This window comes from Rutidosis leptorrhynchoides, chromosome 11 (genome assembly GCF_046630445.1).
Source record: "Rutidosis leptorrhynchoides isolate AG116_Rl617_1_P2 chromosome 11, CSIRO_AGI_Rlap_v1, whole genome shotgun sequence".
NCBI lineage: Eukaryota > Viridiplantae > Streptophyta > Magnoliopsida > Asterales > Asteraceae > Rutidosis > Rutidosis leptorrhynchoides.
The window spans coordinates 32,201,663-32,221,822 of record NC_092343.1 but is presented as its reverse complement, the minus strand read 5'-3'; the positions used below and the strand labels follow the sequence as shown (position 1 = coordinate 32,221,822).

Below are 20,160 nucleotides of genomic sequence, written 5' to 3'. Positions count from 1 at the left end.
TTTCATGTAAATAAGTCATGAATGTTTACTCATATTTTTGTAATTTTATGAGATATTTCATGCTAGTTGCCAAATGATGGTTCCCACATGTGTTAGGTGACTCACATGGGCTGCTAAGAGCTGATCATTGGAGTGTATATACCAATAGTACATACATCTAAAAGCTGTGTATTGTACGAGTACGAATACGGGTGCATACGAGTAGAATTGTTGATGAAACTGAACGAGGATGTAATTGTAAGCATTTTTGTTAAGTAGAAATATTTTGATAAGTGTATTGAAGTCTTTCAAAAGTGTATAAATACATATTAAAACACTACATGTATATACATTTTAACTGAGTCGTTAAGTCATCGTTAGTCGTTACATGTAAGTGTTGTTTTGAAACCTTTAGGTTAACGATCTTGTTAAATGTTGTTAACCCAATGTTTATAATATCAAATGAGATTTTAAATTATTATATTATCATGATATTATCATGTATGAATATCTCTTAATATGATATATATGCATTAAATGTCTTTACAACGATAATCGTTACATATATGTCTCGTTTAAAAATCATTAAGTTAGTAGTCTTGTTTTTACATATGTAGTTCATTGTTAATATACTTAATGATATGTTTACTTATCATAGTATCATGTTAACTATATATATATCCATATATATGTCATCATATAGTTTTTACAAGTTTTAACGTTCGTGAATCACCGGTCAACTTGGGTGGTCAATTGTCTATATGAAACATATTTCAATTAATCAAGTCTTAACAAGTTTGATTGCTTAACATGTTGGAAATATTTAATCATATAAATATCAATCTTAATTAATATATATAAACATGGAAAAGTTCGGGTCACTACATATTTGGAGGGCAAGCAAAAGCAGAATCCCTTGTCGTGTAGAGCTTGACAAACGGGGCTTAGATTTAGACTCGGTAAGGTGCCCGATTTGTAATGACAATCTTGAAACAACGGAACATTCACTAGTCACTTGCAAAAGAGCTATCGAGGTTTGGGAACAAATTTACAAGTGGTGGCATTTTGGGTCTCCTATGAATCTTAATCTAGCCGAGTTATTCAAAGGTAATGGGTTTACTTTCAAGTCAAATTTTGGAAGATCTCTTTGGCAAGCGGTGGAATGGGTAACCGGTTACACTCTATGGAAACATCGAAATGAAACGGTCTTTAAAAGAAAAAAGATATGCAGCGCAGCAATCATGAGTGAAATTCAAGTGTTGAGCCACTTATGGATATCAAATAGAGTGAAAGGCTTCGAGATTGGTTGGTCTAATTGGCTACTCAATCCTTTGTCATTCGACTCACTTTGTGCGATTAGGACGGGTGTATTCGTCAAATTTGAACTTCCAAACCCATTTGATATCAATTACTTTAGCACCATGCGTCTTAGTAACTAGCTTCCAAATATCTAAACGATGGAATTGCTGAATCTCTTCTTTGTTGTCTTTGGCAAGTACATACTAAATTCTACACTGAGTTTGAACCGAAAATCCCTTACTTTGGTAACTAGTAACCGTCGGTTATAAGAACCGATGGGCGCGAATAGAGGTATATGGATCCTTAGAAAAATCTTTAATGAACCGACGGTAAAAACCGGCGTGCCCCAGAAAACTTCTTATACCTTTCACATTTGACGGTGGTGGTAATTTCGCTATGACTTCTAATACTCTTATGGGCTCTCGATGTCCCTAATGTCACCCCTAAAGCTTCTTTTGCCACCTCTCTGATAGTAGATGCCATGCGATTCCATATCTGGTCTACGTCAGTATGATCACGTTTTATATATTGATTTAATACAGGTTAAAGTAGGTAGTTCTCCTATGTATAACCGTTCCAAAAAAAGTTCTCCTACGTATAAGATTGACACGAAGTTGGGCAAATGTGCGACAGACACCACCAAAACGCGATGGTTTGATTAGTTCCGCACCCCATATGTTGTCGCGTTTGAACCTGTTTCATCGCGTTTGAATCACATTTGTCGCGGAATGCGTAGGTAGTTCTGCATGTAACCATATTGGGTTCACAGTATGCTTCTCCGGCATACCTTTGTACATTCAATCTTATTTAATACATTGTTGCTTTTCATAAAAAAAAAAAAAAAAATATCAACCTTTATGTTTGTGTACAAAATGCCCACCGTAGAATTGAATCATAACCTCGTGGGCCGGGCTGACGCGATTCAGTATGTCACGGGTGTACCAAAAGTAGTCAACCAAAAAACTTTGATTAAACTACATATTGCTCCCTATAATTGTCACATTTTACATTTTATCCCTGAATATTTATAACTGCAGTCTACCATTATTATTTTTTCCCAAATAAAAGAAAAAAAACAAAAACTTTTAATACCCAACAAAGGACACACAAAACATCAACAAAGGCTTAAACACACAAGTCAATTAAGAAAACAAACCGCACTACCCTAAAAGGTCCAAACTAAAGGCAACTAAACAAAAGGAATCGCACAATAAAACTACACAACAACAAACAAATCGTCAATAACTTAAACAAGAAAAACTAAATGCAAACCTAAAAACACTCGATCAAAACAAACTAAACCGAATACCACTATACAAGTAACTCACAATCCGTCCACACATTGATTTCTAAGCTCTGCCCCGTGAATCTTCCTACTCTTCACCTTATTGGATTTGAAAATCGCTTTGGAATCGATTAATTCCTAAGTGTATGCCCATGTAGTTGTTTTTATACTATTTTTGTTCTTTCGTTAAATTAATATCGCAACATTTATCTTAGATTTTTGTTCGTGTCTATATGTGTATAAGTCTTTCATTTGGTTTTCAAATAACATTTCATAAAAAGTTTAACAGAATAATAGTGAAAATGGTTGATGATGATTTGGTGAAATTAGGTTGGTGTTTGATGGTTTAGCCTTAAAAAAAAAAATGGTGTTTGATGATGATTTGATGTAAGGGTATTTTAGTCATTTACATGACATAACAGCCTGTCAGTTAAAATTTAACATAATAAGGATAAAGTTGGAAATATGACAAATATACATACGAGAGTTGAGCTCTTAAAGTTTAAGAAGAAAATGTATAATGTGAAAACTATATACAAAAAATTGTAATTTCGATCAAACACCTTTTATATTGGTGTAAAGTTTGACTCTGAAACACGACTTATTTCTTTCAACCTTTTGTCTTGTTTTGTTTTATAAAAAGTTAATTTACTTTTTCCTTTCTCGATAAGATTAATAATGTTCGTGTGACATAAGAGAACATGATAATAATGGAACGGATCGTCAAAAATGCTGAGACAAAACGACATGAAAAATTAGAGTTAGTTTGGAGTAGACATGTGATTTGTTTATTAAAGTAAAAAGAAGGGTAAAAGTGATCATTTTTTGACCTTCCACCAATGAGTCACCCGGTTAACATAGAGAATTAATTCGCGTAAAACATGATTAAAGAAAAATAAGAACAAATACTGAACTCATAACCTCCACCGCTATTATTGTCACTTTCAGAGTCGCCCCGTTAATTCAAAAATTTTATGAGTCATATTCAATTAATAAAAAAAATAAGCCTTTGTACACAAAAGTTTTAAATATATGTAAGAATAAATTTAGTAAATGCTAAAAAATTATGTTGAGTCATAACAATATTTTTCATAAAGACCACATATTGTTGGATTATAGGCTCCTTTGGATTATGTGTCATATGCGAGCGCACATGTTGCAAGCCCTCAAATCCACCCCTGGTCACTCTTTGTTTTTTTTTTCTGAACGTTATGTCGGAACCTCACCCATCTAATCATTTTCTTAGACGAACATCACAGTTCTACCTTCCCTATCGTCACTCTATTTACTAATATAATCTATAATCTATTCTAATCTAACTTATCTATGAAAAAGTCAAAATTAAATAAATATACTAAATCTTATCCATTAGATTATTATTTAAGATGATAATCTCATGGAGGATGATTCTTACACACACTTTTTTGATCCTTACACACCAATTGAGTATTATTAGAAGAGTAAAAGGTTAAAAATAGGTGTGTGAGGATCAAAAAAGTGTGTGTGAGAATCATCCCCCTAATCTCATTATTAAGTTTATGGAATTGTGAATTATAAACTAGTAATGGTAACAATAAAACGCCATATAATCGTTTGTTTGCTTCTTTTGTACCGTAAGCATAAAATCACCATAAATCGTCAAAAATGATATATTGAAAAAAATTTAGCACACAATTTGTATAAGGAATTGATATATCCACCATCATTTTTGATATATAGTGTATCAACAGGTTATACAGTATAACATGTTAATGCATATTCAATGCATATTCTATAGTAGATATATTAAAAATGATCGAGATATATCACCTCCCAATTTGTATAACTATGTAGTACTTGATTATTATACCTAAAACACTATTTTAAATTATTTAAAAAACTTGCCTAAAACCATATGATTATTTTATTAAGATAAATTGACTATTTAGACACCTTTAGAAAACCACTATCCAACTTGTTTATCTTTTTGTTGTGCATTCTATCTTTTGCATATCGTTGTCGTCTAGAACAATCACGACCTCGTATAATTTTTTATTTTCTAAATGATAATTAACATTAACATAATATATAGCTACAATATCTTAAACCACAAATTTGTTATTATATAGCTATGTCTTCATCACGATCGGTTCATTACACTGTTTTCACTTTTCCTTCTTGTCAACAATTTATCTTTATTGATTAATTATGTTAAAGTTTACTAAATTCAGGATAAATGAGATACACTTAACAAATTGAATAGATCAAGGTGTGGCGATAAAACGTAAACATTTAAGGTTTTCTTTATCATGCTATACGAGAAAGGCAGATATTTTTACTCATATGTTTGCCTTATATGTTGATGACCAATTAGATGTACGCAGAATGCCAAGTTATACCATAACCATTTTCAAGCCTTTCCTTGACCACTTAGCGAGATTTGAACCTTACAACTCTTTTGAGATTATTACAACATCAATTACTAAGCTATTTTTGCGATGGTAAGAGGTGTAAAATGAGTAATAATCTTAAATTCAATCAACATCCGACGAACTTTAAAAGGGTAATTTGAGAGTTGAGGCTTGAAAATTTCTAATGAAGAACCTCGTTCAATCTTCATAGTCTACAAAACTTGGAATTTTGTGAGTTTAATAAATTATTTGTGTGATATATTTGAAAAATTTGAGTGAAATAAATGTGGTTTAACTTGGAGCACAAGGAGTCGTGACACTAGGTAAACATATAAATTTAACACTGAAGGTGAAAATGTATAAATGGTTCAATGTTTAAGTTGAGTGCCTAATTCAATGATTTTTCAACTAAAATCATTTATTTTCAAAGTTCGGGAGTCGACGATGAAGGTTGACGGTAGGAAGACACCCGCGGGGAGTCGATGACCGTCAAATCTCGACGTCACGTTGATAAAACGTCAACAATAGGAAAAGGCATAGATTAGTCAATCACTTAAAAATATCAACATCCTACTAAAAGTTTCAATTAATGTAAAAGTAATTGTACATGTTTTCCAAAAAGAAAAGCAACCACAAGTGGTATGATCACGACGTATCTTTATCATATTGAGATTCGTGTATATACGTCGGTGTCTTTAGCTAATTAAAATCTAGCCACATTAGTTAAGACTTAAGAGTACTATCAAATCAAAGTTAAAACTAATTAAACATTCTTAGAGTTATTTTAAGGACTATATACTATGGTACTCTACAAAAGTATTTAATGGAAAATAGTATCTTCAAAAGTATTTTTGAAAAAATAGTCGATGCCTATTGTAATATACTAGTACGGAGTAGCGAAGTCCTACATAAACACAATTACAACAACATTTTAAACACCTATATTGCACACACCAAGCCTATATATGATCAAAGATAAAATTCTTTCAAAATGAATTATTTGGATATTTATGATTTAATCATTGTATAAAATAAACTAAACTCAAAGGCAGCTTAAGTACACCAAAGGGCCCTTGGCCTGGCGGTATGAGAGGAACCCTTCAACCAAGAGGTTGTGGGTTCAAGCCTCACTTGAGTCAGTAAGATGTAAATATTCGTGATTTCGCGTATAGATTGTAGGTTTGCCTTTAAAAAAAAAAGAAAAAAAAAAGGCAGCTTAAGTACCAGTTAACATATACTCCGTATATAGATTTCATTTTGATTTAGTAAGTCTAATTTACACAACTTTGAAGAATACGCTTGACTTGCTTCTTTATATTTCTTCAATCCACTAAAAATGTGATGAAACTAAATGACAAGAGTAACGTCAGAAAGATATTTATATATATTTGTTAGAAGTCTACTAGAAACACGAGGACACCCATCGAACAACTATGTTCGTTTTCTTGGCTTAAATTTAGGAGATATTGTTAAGAGTCTTGGAATTCTTGGCCCATTTGCTCATTTTAATATTTGAATGTAGCTCCTTGTCAGGTCCTTAGATTAATAAAATCTCCAATGTTTAAAAAACAAAAAAATAACAATAGTTGTAATTAAATGCGATTAAATTATAATGATAAGTTATAAAGTATAGACTGTTATCAATAATAAATGTATAATCAATTTGAGAAACGAAATACGCTCTTGTAAAGATTGAGGTTTATTTTGTTTTTTTAGTTACTGAGATAATAACGTATTTGATGATGTTATAGTTGTTTAAATTTCCTTATGAGATCGATATAGTAGTATCCTGTAATTATAGTTTATAGTTAAATAAATTTAAAAGAGCGAGAAAATATATATTAAAAAAAACAAACACAGTGCGTTTGTTTACCTCTTAATAGAATGGTTCAACACTGAATGCTGAACCATTCAGCATTCAGTGCGTTTGTTTCTGACCTCTGAATGACATATGGTGCTGAGTGGTTCAGAATTAAGCTCTGAACCATTCAGAGCAGAAACACTCTCTTAATCATTAAGAGCCTAAATTTTCTGTAATATTGTCCTGAAATTATATCCTGATCACTTAACTAACAAGTATATTAATTTTTTTATTAATGTAACACGTTAATAAGGTAGTTTTACTCAGTTCATATCGTTCATTCTAAATGATTATCAAGCAGCTTATTTTCATTCAGAGCAAACTTTATTCAGAGGCTCTGAACCATTCAGATTCTGAACCATTCAGCACTAAATCATTCAGTTTTATCAAACGCACCCTAAGATATTTTGATATATGTTAGACAAAAGATTTGGTTTTGAGTAACAATTTCTATGTGACCTTTGTAGTTCTATGAAAATATGAAAATAGAAAAAGATAGTAATAATTTAGACTGTGTTAATTACTTACGAAATACAAGACATCACTAAATACTTTTAGAAACTACTAGGTTGAGTTAAAAACTGCAAAGCTTTCCATCCAACCTACTAACTGTTTAGAATGTGGAGAGACGATACAAAAAAAGTTCATGGGATCTAATGGTGGATGTCCGTAGGGCAACGAGTATAAATGTCTTTCAAGAATTTGTGGATGAAGGAATGCCTTGGGTTCCCGGAAACATATCGGTAGCTCTTCGTCTAATGTAATCTCGTATAATTTCGAATCTCGAAGTGTTAAAGGTGTCCACATCAAGACAATTGTCGGGTTCACAAATCGATCGGATGAGAAGAATGGTAAAAAGCTTTCTTAAAGTTGTTTTTTTCTATATTTAGTTGTTGGTTGTAATAGTTTGTATCGATCATGTACGGTATCGTTTGTCTTATTTTGTTATAAGTCTAGTTGGTTGGCGTTTATGATGTGGCTCGGTTGGAGTTAGCGTCGATATGTGACGTTTACTAGTTTCGAGCCCGTTTACTTGGTTCTTTGTTTGTACCAGCTTGGATCTTCATCTTTCGATGAAGTTCCCGTTTAATATAGTTTTCGTTATTTTCGGAAAAAAACCTACCAACTGTTTGAAATATTAGGATTTTACAAGTAAAAATGGACGAAGAAATTCAGCCCACTAGAAGAAAGCCCAAAAGTTGACCCGGCCCAATTTGAATTTCTTATAATTTTCTGGTGAAACTTCATTTTATAAGCTTTCCCCTTTTCCATCAATAATAAAAAAGTTCATCTTGAGTCTTCATCCCTAAATTTGATTTCTGCAGCGCTAGTTACAATTTAAATACTTTCAGGTATGTATCTATCTATCTCCATACACACGATTAGTGTTAATTGTTAAATATTATACTTATTGTTATTGAAACCCTAATTATCATAATAACCATCGATTTTTCTTAATTCCGATTATGTATGAAATTACAAATTGTGACTACATCGTGACATAATTTGTAAAAATTCGTTAATAATTCTTATGAATTTTGGTTGGTTTCTGAATGTTTATTTCAATAGGACTTGGAAGGTTTATTATCGAAACCCTAATTGCTAGCTGTACGTTAAATTTCATAACTTGTGAATATTTGGGTAATTTTTTCGTAGTTGGTTATAATATTCAATCTTCTAGATTATACTTATTCATTGGCGTAATCTAACTATTAGTTTTTAATTTACATTTGTTCTAGTCAGTATAGATTCACAATATACTTGTTCATATGTATACATATTTGTTAACAACTCATGAAAATCGTAAATGTACGTGTACAGTACTGTACACATTGCTAATGCATCTGCAAGAAATATAACACGTGTGTAAACAGCTGATGGTAATCATGAAATATAACACATCACCCGAGTTGCCCAATGAAGCACACCACCCCCGGGTTCAGTTCCTGGCTATGCCAAATTTTTCAAAAAAGAGAGAGTGATTAGAAGGTGCGCATAATGCGCAATTCATCCGGTACCAGGTCTTGCGCTCGGGGGGCTTGATTACCTGAGGTTTTACCTTCTATGGGGGAGCCAATGTGCTCGTTCATAAAAGGGTTTCCTCGTTTACCCAAAAAAAAAAATCATGAAATATAATACTAATATTAACTCATTACAGAAACTGATAGTATCTTACATTTAGAACCACGAGTGATTAACAAATATACTCGTACACATCAAATCAAGTTTGTGTGACAGTTATTACATTTCTGTTGGTTTTGCCATCTGTTTTAAGCCTTTTGTTTATATCATTTTAAAAAGATTTAAATGTTGCTGCTTTTATACTATGCTTGAATGTTAGTGGAGAAAGTTCTGATTTTTAATTTTTAATTTTGCAGATATCCTTTTGAGCTTACAAGATGCCGGCGACAGCAGGAAGGGTTCGTATGCCAGCTAACAATCGGGTGCACAGTAGTGCTGCCTTGCAAACTCATGGTATATGGCAAAGTGCGATTGGATACGACCCGTATGCTCCCAATAAAGAAGATAACAAGAAATCCGCCCAACCTCAATCTTCTAATCCAGAACCTGAAGGTGAAAATGCTTATGCTAGTTTTCAGGGGTTACTTGCACTTGCCCGAATTACTGGGTCAAATGCTGATGAGGCTCGTGGGTCCTGCAAGAAATGTGGTCGAGTGGGTCATCTGACATTTCAGTGTAGAAACTTCTTGAGCATTAAAGAAGATAAAGAGAAAGATCAAGAAGCTATTCAGGCTGCTGTTAATGCAGGGTTAGAGAAACTAAAAGGTAATGGGAAGAGAGTTAATGAAAGTTCAGATGAGAGTGATGAAGAGGAAAGCGAGAGTTCAGATTCTGATTATGATTCGGAGATTGAACGGGCTATTGCTAAAAAATATGGGAAAAAGGTGAGTAGTAAATCGAAGTCTTTAAGAAAGAAGAAAGATGATGATGATTCGGATGAAGATGAGTCGGATTATGAAAAGAAGAAGAAGAAAAAAAAAGGGGGTAGGTCAAAGAAGAGAAGTGTTAAGAGGAGTTCAAGTGATGAGTCATCGGATGAGGTAAGCGGTAGGAAAAAGAGGAAAGAAAAAAGGAGGAGAAAGGATGAGTCATCGGATGACGATCTGGACCGTAAATCGAATCGTAGGAAGAGTAGGAAAGAGAAAAAGAGGAGTCGTAGGTATTCGGATGATTCAGATAGTTCTGAAGACTCGGTTAGAAGGCGGAAGAGGAAGAGTAAGAGCAAAAGAAGGTACGAGTCATATTCAGATGCTAGCAGCGCTGAGGATTCAAGGGTTGGCAGAGGCAAAAGAAGGTCCGAAGGCAGGAACAGGAAATGAGCGTGTGATTAAATGATGTGTTCTTGATTGGAAAGGTATCACCTTTTTTTTTAGACTGATGATCTATGGTCATAGAATTGTTAAAATGCTTTCTTTTGATGGGTACATACAATTGTTTTTGAGTGTTGAGCATATATCATATGTACGAAATATATAACCATGTATACATGCTATGTTTTTTGACATGATTCCTCCGAATTTCTTTCTTCCTTTGCATCTTATAGTTCAAGGCATCTGTATGTTGTTTGTTGTCCCATTATAGTTAGTTTACGCTCAGATTGGTTAGATATGATGTGCTGTGATTGGTATCCCGTTACAACTGAGTGGTTTAATTTGCTTGGGATAGGTGATACTACTGAGCTTAGAAATTTATGATTTGATTTTCATTGTAATCACTAATCAGTAGTGGTATTATTGTTTAGTTACCGATCACTTAAAATCCTGCAGAAGTCAATCATGTTGAGTTTTAATTGGCAATCAAATTCATTATACCTATGTCCAGTTAGTAAAGTGGGCATGTTCGGTGTCAAACCAGTAACTTTTGATACGGGTTGAATCTGATGAGGTTGGGCTGACTGTTGCCCTTTTCCGTTTAAAGTTTGAATATTTTTTGTCAGTACTTAGCATCTTGGATGTAATTAAATATTAATTATTGTATTATTCAAATATTTTAACTTTTATTTTTTTGGATTTAATGGGCTTGGGAAGTTTTAAGCATTAACTCACGCTTAAGAGTTTAAGCAACAGTCTACGTGTTTGACTTATTCGTGCGACCCATTTGGCATGTTTCTTTCATAGCTATATAGAGAGAGAATATCCTAATCCAACCTAAATAGATCAGAATTGCCACCTTTACCAATTAGGAAATCTGGATGATGTGACAAGTGCTAGTTTCCAACTCAATCACCCTATTTTTTCATGCCTGAAGTCAATGTGGTTGCACATTGATGTATGTGATGGTGCATTATGGGAAGTGGCCAAAGCAAATATGCAATGGTACAGTGTGTAAATTTTGGTTCTACAAGATACTTACACATGTTATGCCTGGTGTCTTTTTGGGCCTTAATCATATTCCCTAGAATGGTTCATGCAACTTTTACAAATGCCAAAAGTTAGCGCTTTGGATATTTTGCAGATGTTGGAATATAATCGATTGTATTTTTTTGCCTTGCTATCTGTGTTGCAGGAAGTGGAAACAGGGAGCTGTGGTGAATTGGTATGCTGATTTGTATGGCAAAAAGCAATAGTCGTTTTGGCGTGTAAACTTAATATACCAATCAACTTTTATGTACTTGAATGAGTTGTATTTTTTAGAAATCGAACTTGTACACAGTTATGTGTTTGTTTTAGTAGATTTGTGCTTTATTTCATCAGTTTCATAATAAAGCTGTGTATGTTATTATCGCCAGCTTAGAATAAGCGTGAGAAGCTTAAGAAGTTGAGAAACTGTAGATTACATTGGTGGGTTAAAAGAATGTATCAATTTAGGACAAACGTTAAAAATGTTAAACATTTGACATCACGTTTATTATCATATTACGATGTTGGTTTATTTGATAAACAGAAAAGAAGGGTGCATAACATCAAAGTTGCACATATTATAAAGCATATGAAATTAATCAAAAAAAAAAACTTGTCAAACAGCAAATATCTCTTGACAATGTGTGCATACATGTTTATGGTGTTTACTCAAAAGCCTAAATTAACTCGATTAAAGCATCCAAATTGCCGACATTAACTACCTCAAACGAGGCTGGAATAAACCATAAATGACGGTTTTAGTCTTGAGTAGCAGCCCCTTGATTAAGTTCAGCAAACCTTAATCCGACACGCATTGAATGCTTCAAAAACTTCTCAGCACATCTCTTCACACATGTCTCCTCTTGTTTATCTAATGTCTTGCGTCTGAATGTGTCCACACAATCCGTAAAGCATCTCTCCACAAGCGTGTTATACATCCTCAGACTGCAAATTGAAAAGAGAAAATAACATCATAAAGTAATCAGTGTTATAATAATAATAATAATATAGATATGGATAGTCAATTTTGGTGTATACATATAGTCAATTTTGGTACACAAAGTATGTATTTTTATATTGAGATTTTAGGCTATAAATACTCATGAATGCAAGCATTAAACTTGCACCATTTCTCACACTTACAAAGTGTTTCTTTCTTTCTCTCCATTATCATCTTTGTTCTTACACTTCATTATTAGTATTCTAAATCAAGAATCAAATCACTAAAGGTAGTTATAAGCCTACTGAATTATAACATCAAGAATCAAACCACTAAAGGTAGTTATAAGCCTACTGAATTATAACATCAAGAATCAAACCACTAAAGGTAGTTATAAGCCTACTGAATTATAACACGTTATCAGCACGATAATCTTAATACTAAATATGGTTGGCTCTGCCACCAAAATGATATATGGTCGGTTATACCACCAAAATGATATATGGTCGGTTATACCACCAAAATGATATATGGTCGGTTATACCACCAGAATGATATAGGTCGGTTATACCACCTGGAAAAATATATGGTCGACACTGTCGCCAAATTTTCATTTATGTTTACTAATATTTATATTTTTGTTATATAACATTTATTTATGATTGCTTACACATGGTCGACACTGTCACCTACTTATCATTTATGTTATATTAAATTTATGTTTAATGTTTATATACTTATGAATATAAATTGACTCTAATTTATCATGATGTTTGTTTTAATTTTTGATAATAGAAAATGTCGAATCTGGAAAAGCTTAAATTTACTCCTTTAGAATCAACTGGAAACAACTACATGCCATGGGCTATAAAAGTAAAAATGCATCTTAAATCAATGGGCATTCTTGAAACCATAAATGAAAACAACACTTGTTCTGAAAAAGAACAAGCTACGGCATGTTGCTTTATTCATCAACATATTGATGAATGCTTACAAAATAATTATGTGACTGTAGAAGATCCCCATGTTTTATGGGAAGGTCTCAAAAGCAGATTCAATAATCAAAGAGAAATTTTACTTCCAGCTGCAATGGAACAATGGAGAACATTAAGGTTCCAAGACTTTAAGAAAGTAAATGAATACAGCTCAGCTCTGTATAATACATGTTCACAACTTAAATTCTGTGGACATGAAATTAGTGATGCAGACATGATGGAGAAAACTTTCTCCACAATGAATGCTGCAAACATCACAGTGCAAAGAAATTTGAGAATGCTAAAGTTCAAAACATATCCTGAACTTAATTCATATCTCTTAGTTGCAGAGCAAAATGATGAGCTATTAATGAAAAATCAGCAATCCCGTCCTACTGGTACACTTGCAATCCCTGAAGCAAATACTGCAAATAATTATAAACAGGGACAAGGACGCGGGCAAGGTCGTGGTTATAATAACCATCACCATCATCATGCCAAAAGCCATAACTATGGTAGAAACCATCCTTATGGTAATGGTAATGGGCGTGGACGTGGTCGTGGTCGTGGCCGTGGTGGTCAAAGAAATAGTAATCCACGAAAATATAAATATCAACCACAAAACAAGCCCATTAAACAAGATGTTGAAGAAAATTCTTCTAAAAATTCTGAAGAATCTTGCTACAGATGTGGTAGAATGGGCCACTGGGCTAATACTTGCCGAACATCTAAACATCTTGTTAAGATGTATCAGGATTCGCTGAAAGGTAAAGAAAAGGAAGTAAATTTTGTGGATAATATTGATCCAACAGTCACTGAGAAACCATCTGATTTATATGAAGATTTCTTGAATGTTTAAGTTGTGTGTCTTTTGAAAAATAAACGATTTAATATCGTCTGTCTTTGTCATTATGTTTGCTAAATGTTTCAGTACTATCTATTTGCGTTTAAAATATTGTGTAATATTAATGTACTCACTATTTATTTCTTATATATGAAGTTCAATATGAATTTTGCTGGAATACAACATCAATCAAGTGGTGGAGATCTCTGTATAGCAGACAGTGGAACTACACACACTATACTTAAATCCGAGAAATATTTTATTGATCTAAAACCAACGGAAGGAACTATACATACAATATCAGGACCTGCTAACTTGATAAAAGGGATAGGAAAGGCAAATTTCATACTACCAAATGGTACAAAATTTTTAATAAATGATGCCTTATTTTCTCCCAAGTCAAGCAGAAATTTATTGAGTTTCTCCGACATATACCTTAACGGGTATGATTATCAGTCAGTGACAACAGAAAATGAGAAATATTTAAGTATCACTGACAAGAGTCATGTGGTTGAAAAACTGCCAAGACTTAGTTCTGGATTACATTATACACATATAAATGTACCAGAAATACATATGGTAGTTAACGAAAAATATATTGATCCTGGTGTATTCAGTTTATGGCATAACAGATTAGGCCATCCAGGATCAACAATGATGAAAAGGATTATTGAATGTACTCATGGACATCCACTAAAGGATAGAAAAATCCATCATGATACAATGGTTCCATGTACATCTTGCTCTCTTGGAAAATTGATAACTAGACCCTCACCACTTAAGGTTGAGAAAGAATCACCAATGTTTCTTGAAAGAATTCAAGGTGATATATGTGGACCAATTCATCCACCATGTGGACCATTTAGATATTTCATGGTTCTAATAGACGCATCTAGCAGATGGTCTCATGTTTGTCTGTTATCAAGCCGTAATGTGGCATTTGCAAAATTTCTTGCCCAAATTATTAAATTGAGAGCTCATTTTCCTGATTACACCATTAAAAGGGTGAGACTTGATAATGCTGGTGAATTTACATCTCAAGCATTTAATGACTATTGCATGTCTATAGGAATTGTTGTTGAACATTCTGTTGCTCATGTGCATACACAAAATGGTTTAGCCGAGTCATTGATTAAACGTTTACAGTTAATCGCTAGACCATTGATAATGAGAACAAAACTCCCTGTATCTATATGGGGTCATGCAATTTTACATGCTGCTGCATTGATTCGCATCAGACCAAGTGCAAGTCATAAATATTCCCCCCTACAACTTGCTTTTGGTCAAGAGCCAAATATTTCCCATCTTAGAACATTTGGTTGTGCAGTGTATGTTCCAATTGCGACACCACAACGTACAAAAATGGGTCCTCAAAGGAGGTTGGGAATATATGTTGGATATGAAACATCTTCAATATTAAGGTATATTGAACCTATGACAGGTGACGTTTTTACAGCACGTTTTGCTGATTGTCATTTTAATGAAACATTGTTCCCTAGATTAGGGGGAGAAATGAAAAATAAAGAAAATGATGTTTCATGGTGTGAACCTCAATTAAAGTATCTTGATCCTCGCACAAAAGAATGCGAGACAGAAGTTCAAAAGATAATGCATATACAAGAACTTGCAAATCAATTGCCTGATGCATTTACAGATACAAAAACGGTGACAAAATCATATATACCAGCAGTAAATACTCCAGCTCGAATTGAAATTCCAAAAGCTGGCAATAACGTCACTCATGAATCTTTGCCACGTCAGAAACGTGGAAGACCAATCGGTTCAAAGGATAAAAATCCTCGAAAAAGAAAATCAGCTGATAATGAAGTAAAAGAAAGTGTTCAAGAAGAACCACAAATCAGTACTCCTACTGCAGAGGAGATTGATGATGTCAATACAGAAATTGCAATCAATTATGCATATTCAAAAATACTATGGAACCGAAATGAAATGAAAAATCTTGATGAGAAATTTTCATTTAATGTTGCATATGACATCATGAATAATGATGATGATCCAGAACCAACATCTATGGTTGAATGTCAAAATAGACATGATTGGGCTCAATGGAAAGAAGCAATACGAGCTGAATTAGAATCACTCAATAAAAGAAAAGTTTTCGGATCCATCATTCTCACTCCTAAAGATGTGAAACCTGTAGGATACAGATGGATTTTTGTCCGAAAAAGAAATGAGAAAAATGAAGTTACAAGGTATAAAGCTAGACTTGTAGCTCAAGGTTTTTCTCAAAGACCGGGAATTGATTATGAAGAAACTTATTCTCCTGTTATGGATGCAATTACTTTTAGGTACTTAATCAGTCTGGCAGTTTCTAAAAATTTAGAAATGCATCTCATGGATGTTGTGACTGCTTATCTATATGGATCACTTGATAGTGATATATATATGAAGATACCTGAAGGATTTAAGGTACCAGAAGCATCAAATGCAAAACCCAAAGAAATGTATTCGATTAAATTACAAAGATCTTTATATGGGTTAAAACAATCGGGACGTATGTGGTATAACCGATTAAGTGATTACTTGATAAGCAAAGGGTATACAAATAATCTTACTTGCCCTTGTGTTTTCATTAAGAAAACAACATCCGGATATGTGATCATAGCTGTTTATGTTGATGATCTTAACATCATAGGTACAAATAAAGAGATCCATGAAGCCATTCAACTTCTAAAGAAAGAATTTGAAATGAAAGATCTCGGAAAAACCAAGTATTGCCTTGGTTTACAAATTGAGCATATGCCTAATGGTTTACTTGTACATCAAACAACATATACTGAAAAGATTTTGAAACGTTTCAATATGGACAAGGCAAAACCATTAAGTACTCCTATGGTTGTTAGATCACTCAATGTTGAAGCTGATCCATTTCGTCCATGTGAAGATCAAGAAGACATTCTTGGACCAGAAGTACCATATCTTAGTGCAATTGGAGCTCTTATGTATCTTACAAATTGTACAAGACCTGACATTTCTTTTGCAGTTAATTTGTTGGCAAGGTTCAGCTCTGCTCCTACCAAAAGACACTGGAATGGGATCAAACACATATTTCGATACCTTCGAGGAACTACTGATTTAGGATTATTTTATTCTAACGAATCAAAACAAGATTTGGTTGGTTATGCAGATGCAGGTTATTTATCTGATCCACATAAAGCTAAATCTCAAACTGGATATGTATTCCTAAATGGAGGTACTGCAATATCATGGCGTTCTCAAAAACAAACACTTGTTGCTACATCGTCAAATCATGCCGAAGTGATTGCATTACATGAAGCTACTCGAGAATGTTTTTGGTTGAGATCAATGACACAACTCATTACTGATTCTTGTGGACTAGAACGCGATAAAAGTCCAACAACTATCTATGAAGATAATGCAGCTTGCATAGCACAGATGAAAGAAGGGTATATCAAAAGTGACCGAACAAAACACATACCACCTAGATTCTTCTCATACACTCAAAATCTCATTAAGGACAACCAGATTGAAATGAGATATGTGCAATCTAGCAAAAACTCTGCTGATCTTTTCACGAAAGCACTTCCAACTGCTATTTTCAGAACACACGTTCATAACATTGGCATGAGACATGTTCAAAAGATGTAACAGCTGAAGCGATGTCTACTTGAGGGGGAGTCAACTCCATGCTGCACTCTTTTTCCCTTAGCTAAAGTTTTTTCCCACTGGGTTTTCTTTAGCAAGGTTTTTAACGAGGCAGTAATTTATAGTTGATCTTCAACAAAATAAAATTGCTATCCAAGGGGGAGTGTTATAATAATAATAATAATATAGATATGGATAGTCAATTTTGGTGTATACATATAGTCAATTTTGGTACACAAAGTATGTATTTTTATATTGAGATTTTAGGCTATAAATACTCATGAATGCAAGCATTAAACTTGCACCATTTCTCACACTTACAAAGTGTTTCTTTCTTTCTCTCCATTATCATCTTTGTTCTTACACTTCATTATTAGTATTCTAAATCAAGAATCAAATCACTAAAGGTAGTTATAAGCCTACTGAATTATAACATCAAGAATCAAACCACTAAAGGTAGTTATAAGCCTACTGAATTATAACATCAAGAATCAAACCACTAAAGGTAGTTATAAGCCTACTGAATTATAACAATCAGACTCTTGCCAAACAATAATAAAAAAAATGTTCTTAAAGGTAGGCATCAAAATATACTATAAAAAAACGAGAACAAAACCAGACATTAACACACGTCATTATCACAAGATCAACCACAACATAGCCACCTTAAACCACACAAACAATTACACTGATAACTACAAGAATCCACATTTTATCACTATATCAGAGTATTAGACCACTTCTAACGGTGCCCGTGATGTCACGGGCAGTTAGTCCACTTTTTGGCCAAAAAGTACAATCTGATTGTGATTTGGCAATGTTAGTTTCTGACCCTTTTTAACAGTGTGTGCCAGTTAGTTGTGTTAAATATTGGGTGGGGTGATGTGGTAAAATCTGATTGGAAATGAGGTGGAAAAAAACTAATTAATAATAAAATATAAAATGATAAAAACTTTTGATTGGCCAAGACTAAAACTAACGGACCTAAAATTTTCGTCAAGGAAGTAACTAACGCCGGACCTGATTTCTAACTGACGCTCTGTTACAGCCGTCATTTTTTTGTCAGTTGTGTCTAGGTGGGACTGACGGAGAAAAGTCCCGCACCGTTAGAAGTGGTCTTACTAGATACAAGCACCAAATCAGCGCTTATTAATTCCAAAATCGTATAGAGCAATTGCAAAATTTTGTTGTTCATAACCCAAGTTATAGTTTAACTAAAAAAATACATCTCACCATTAAAGTTTAATTGTCACAACGTAGACAGTTAGGCTAAAATGGAAGCACTTTCTTGTTTATATTAGTGTTTATAAATAAGATTTATAGTTTCGTGATGTATCTAACTAACAAGTAACAACTATACGAATTTAGCTATTGTATGAGATCAAACTACAAAAGCGACAATTGTATGTATCCGGTAACTAACTCAGCAGGTAACTGGTTTTCTTTTGCTCTTTCACATTTTAATCTATTGAAAAAAATATATGCATAAGACAGACACATCAGCAATCGTGTTACGATAAATCATCACCATAACACGGACTGGTGAGTGGTGCCACGTAAACATCGGAGCTGGTTTCAGATCACTCAATACATACAATAACCTTTTTTTGTAAATTCATACAAATATGTGTAGAGTTAAATACATCACGAAAGTATACAAAAGTAAATCAATATATATATATTTTTTTTGAAAGGCAAGTTGTTGGCATCGAATACTCTCATTTGCCACGCACGCACGCACTTTCAGGCACGAAACCCGAACCACATTACAAGGATCCGAACCTTAAACCATCCCGAGGGCAGGCGGTAGGACCTGGGTCCTGAATACGGGTCTGTAAAACCTTAAATCAATACATATTGATATGTCATATTGCTAATTACCTCCAAAAGTTTCTTAATTTGTATAATTAACCTACTTTCAGAAACTGCTTCGCTACAATAATTCTAATAATTATCGAGCTTCATCTATAAGCATATGTACATAATTAATAAAAAATTAATTCACTTAACAAATTAGCTAGTGTAGATTACATTTACATATTTACATAAAACAGTATATTAGAAATATACAGGAATACAGAACCTGTCACGAACTTGGAGCTGATCAATCATGGTAGCCATGCGAGCTTGATCTTCTGGTTGAAGATTAGCCAGATCTCCGAGCATACTTTTATCCATTTTCGATTTTGTTAATTATTTTCCGGTCCGATTTGTTCTTATTTCTTTCTGGTGTGTTTTGCAGAAATTAGGGTTTTTATTCGTTTTGCGTTTGCAAACTCAGGTTTTAGGGTAGGCTATTAATTGGGCTTTTGCGCGGCCCATAAATCACATCAGATTTGTAATTTGGGCTTATATAGCGTCTAATCCCATTCATTTTGTTTTGTATTATTCCATAATTCCATTACACAATGGAGTATTAACTCTTACATATCTATTAGAATAACATCTTCACAATTTATTTATCAATACATAGTAACAGTAATACTCAACACGATAAAATATAACTAGCATTATATTATATTTTATATTATTGTATGATTAGATACAAATCGTCATTCAATAATATGTTTCTGAAAGTTTGTTATATAAATATAAATTAA

At 33.4% G+C, this 20,160-nt stretch overlaps 2 protein-coding genes across 2 annotated transcripts; one reads left to right on the top strand and one right to left on the bottom strand.

Annotated features, from left to right (window-relative positions):
* Positions 1 to 8,082: 8,082 nt before the first annotated feature.
* LOC139876496 (uncharacterized) lies at positions 8,083 to 11,664 on the top strand. Its single transcript, XM_071863821.1, has 3 exons — positions 8,083 to 8,166; positions 9,193 to 10,190; positions 11,342 to 11,664. Exon 2 carries the CDS (start codon positions 9,214 to 9,216, stop codon positions 10,153 to 10,155), a length of 942 nt encoding a protein of 313 aa, XP_071719922.1. The 5' UTR covers positions 8,083 to 8,166; positions 9,193 to 9,213; the 3' UTR covers positions 10,156 to 10,190; positions 11,342 to 11,664.
* Positions 11,665 to 11,744: 80 nt separating this feature from the next.
* LOC139876497 (mitochondrial import inner membrane translocase subunit Tim9) lies at positions 11,745 to 19,808 on the bottom strand. The gene is made up of 2 exons (XM_071863822.1): positions 19,644 to 19,808; positions 11,745 to 12,120 (listed from the first exon to the last, which is right to left on the bottom strand). Exons 1-2 carry the CDS (start codon positions 19,736 to 19,738, stop codon positions 11,934 to 11,936), a joined length of 282 nt encoding a protein of 93 aa, XP_071719923.1. The 5' UTR covers positions 19,739 to 19,808; the 3' UTR covers positions 11,745 to 11,933.
* Positions 19,809 to 20,160: the final 352 nt, after the last annotated feature.